General features: G+C 38.2%; 1 protein-coding gene across 1 annotated transcript in view; it reads right to left on the bottom strand.

Annotated features, from left to right (window-relative positions):
* aacs (acetoacetyl-CoA synthetase) overlaps positions 1 to 2,382 on the bottom strand; it is a 56,679-nt gene that overhangs the window by 5,835 nt on the left and 48,462 nt on the right. Inside the window, exons 13-15 of the mRNA XM_015375577.1 lie at positions 1,809 to 1,922; positions 914 to 1,039; positions 723 to 792 (exon numbers count right to left, since the gene is read on the bottom strand). Coding sequence (XP_015231063.1) covers positions 723 to 792; positions 914 to 1,039; positions 1,809 to 1,922 — 310 coding nt within the window. The remainder of the gene's footprint in view (positions 1 to 722; positions 793 to 913; positions 1,040 to 1,808; positions 1,923 to 2,382) is intronic.

Below are 2,382 nucleotides of genomic sequence, written 5' to 3'. Positions count from 1 at the left end.
TGCTATTTGGAGAAATCTATTTAAAATCACTGCTAATAAAAGTTATCTACCTCTAAATTGTAACATTCCAGGGTAGATAAGTTTATTTATTTTGTAATTTGCATCATTAGTAGTTATACGATGTCCACAAATCCTTATTTAACGCACAAACATGTCCAGATTTCCTCTGCAGCACACACATACAAGCATGTCATCATATTTTAATGTACCAGTAGTCTTATTTGCGGGGAAACTTTTTATATATAAATATGGGTGAGATGAGATCCATCTGAACGACTGTCTTATCATTGCCTCCCCACACCTTCGAGGAGAAATGGGCTTGTGCATGCTCTCGCACAAGCTCTCGCATTTAATACGTGTTCCCTTTCAGGGGTGGGTACAGGGTTGTGTATGTTCTTTTTTTGTTTTGTTTTTTTGTTTTTTGTTTTTAAGTGGAGAGAGTGGGTTTTATAAAAAAAAAAGCTAAAATCCTCCACTATACCTTTAATTTAACATGTTTACATGATAATAGGTACGTTTATTTTAAGCAATAAGTTAAATACAAAGAGGGGTAATTATGTAACAGAAGCTTTGACCTCAATATATATGAATATGTCCCAATTACAATCAGCTTTTAGAATCATAACTAAAAATAAATCAGTTCAAACTCAAGTTATAGAAAATAAGTTTTTCAGTACTAATAATCTACAAAATTCTGTGAGTAAAATAGTTAAATGACTGACCTTCTGCCAAGCATGATAATGCCGCCTGTCTTCGGATTTATTTTACAATAATCTCCATGGGCCCACACACCTAGAGCAGAAACAGGGCAAAAATTTTACTTTTTTCCATCTAGATTCAAAAAATGCAAACTGACTATCTGACGCTGCATTTTGGTTTGTATTTGTTCTTTGCTAGTTTATTGCGTATTTACCGGGAAACGTAGAGAAGTAAGCTTTGTGATATTTGCTCCCATTCTCATCATTCCAGAAGCGAGTTGGTTGGCAGGGGATCGGCTTCAGGCAGACAAGCTCTCCGCTCTCCCCCCAAACCGGCTTACCTGGTCATCACCAAGCACACAATTACATTTTTAAGAACTAACAACATTTTAAAAGATGCACTATTGCATGAGCCAAATGTAAAATTAAATGAACACCAATGAACATTTCTCCAGAGCTACAGAATATACTAAACACTTTCAAAGAACACTGTGTGATTCTACACAGCCCTAGCCTCCCACAGGAAAGTGTTAAAGCCTTAAATACTGACTAAAATAATCCCAGGCTGAACTGCCTTCAAATGGTCCCTCAGTCCACTTTCCTTTGAGGTGGCAGAAACAGCCTGCAGAAGGGAGCAGGGGAATGATGGGCTAAAAATCAATGGAAAAATATATAAAGGGCTTTAAAAACTCTCAACAAACTAATAGTATCAAAAAAGCATCACTTTTTTTAGCATTGCTATTAGAAATACAGTTTCCCAGTTGTTTGTACTATTGTGGCAGAAAGTTTATTTCAAACTGATTATTTTATCTCTACTAATCAACTCTCACATTTTTTTTAATCCTCAGCATAAGCACATCATTTCTTCCCACAATAAACCCAGAATCACTTGGTTTCATCATGGGCCCCAGAAGCTGATTAAAAATTCAAGGGCATATCAGCTTTGGTAATAAATGTGTTTATAGTTCATTTTGATCATAATTGCAGCCTTCCTACGATTTAATAGCTCATAAACGGAGACTAAAGAGTAAAGATAGGGTAGAGAAAAAAAGATTAAAAACCCTGAGAGATTCTCCAAAACAAAACACCCCGTCTCCCACATTGTCTTACCCTCAGTACTCCACGCTTCTATAGCCATGCCGAGGTTTCTGGACTGGATCTCCCCGCGATACACTGGAACTGTTGGATTTTGCCCCATGAAACACGAAACTATATCAGTGCCACCTGGGGATTTAGTGGAGATAGAGAAGCAAAGTTAGACAAGATGTTAATAAAGAGCAAACAAAAAGCAACTTTTAAACAGAGCGTGCACATGGAGAAATTGGCTCCTGCATGCTCTCACACGTGTTGGTGTCCCCTCTCGGGAGCGGGTAAAGGTTTTGCATGTGCATTTTTTTTCTCCACTAGGGGTATAAATAATTGTTTTGTATCGATGCATCGATCTAACAGCCGACGATCCGATGCATCGATACGTCCGCAAGAGAATCGATTAATGTTTTTGTTTTTTTCCTCCGGTCTATTTTATCCATTTGCTCCTGGATGTAATTCTCCCTCCTGTGCTGCGGTGGCGCTAAACCTATTTTGCCCTCCTACCTCGCTTCCTGGTTATACTCTTACAGCAGTGTGTTGCAGCAAGCTTGACACAGACCTTTCTAAATTATGCTCAGTATGGTCTCCGTGGTCT

Source organism: Cyprinodon variegatus, unplaced genomic scaffold (assembly GCF_000732505.1).
Source record: "Cyprinodon variegatus isolate N-32 unplaced genomic scaffold, C_variegatus-1.0 Scaffold121, whole genome shotgun sequence".
Lineage (NCBI taxonomy): Eukaryota > Metazoa > Chordata > Actinopteri > Cyprinodontiformes > Cyprinodontidae > Cyprinodon > Cyprinodon variegatus.
The sequence above is the reverse complement of the archived record's forward strand: the minus strand, read 5'-3'. Positions and strand labels throughout refer to the sequence as shown.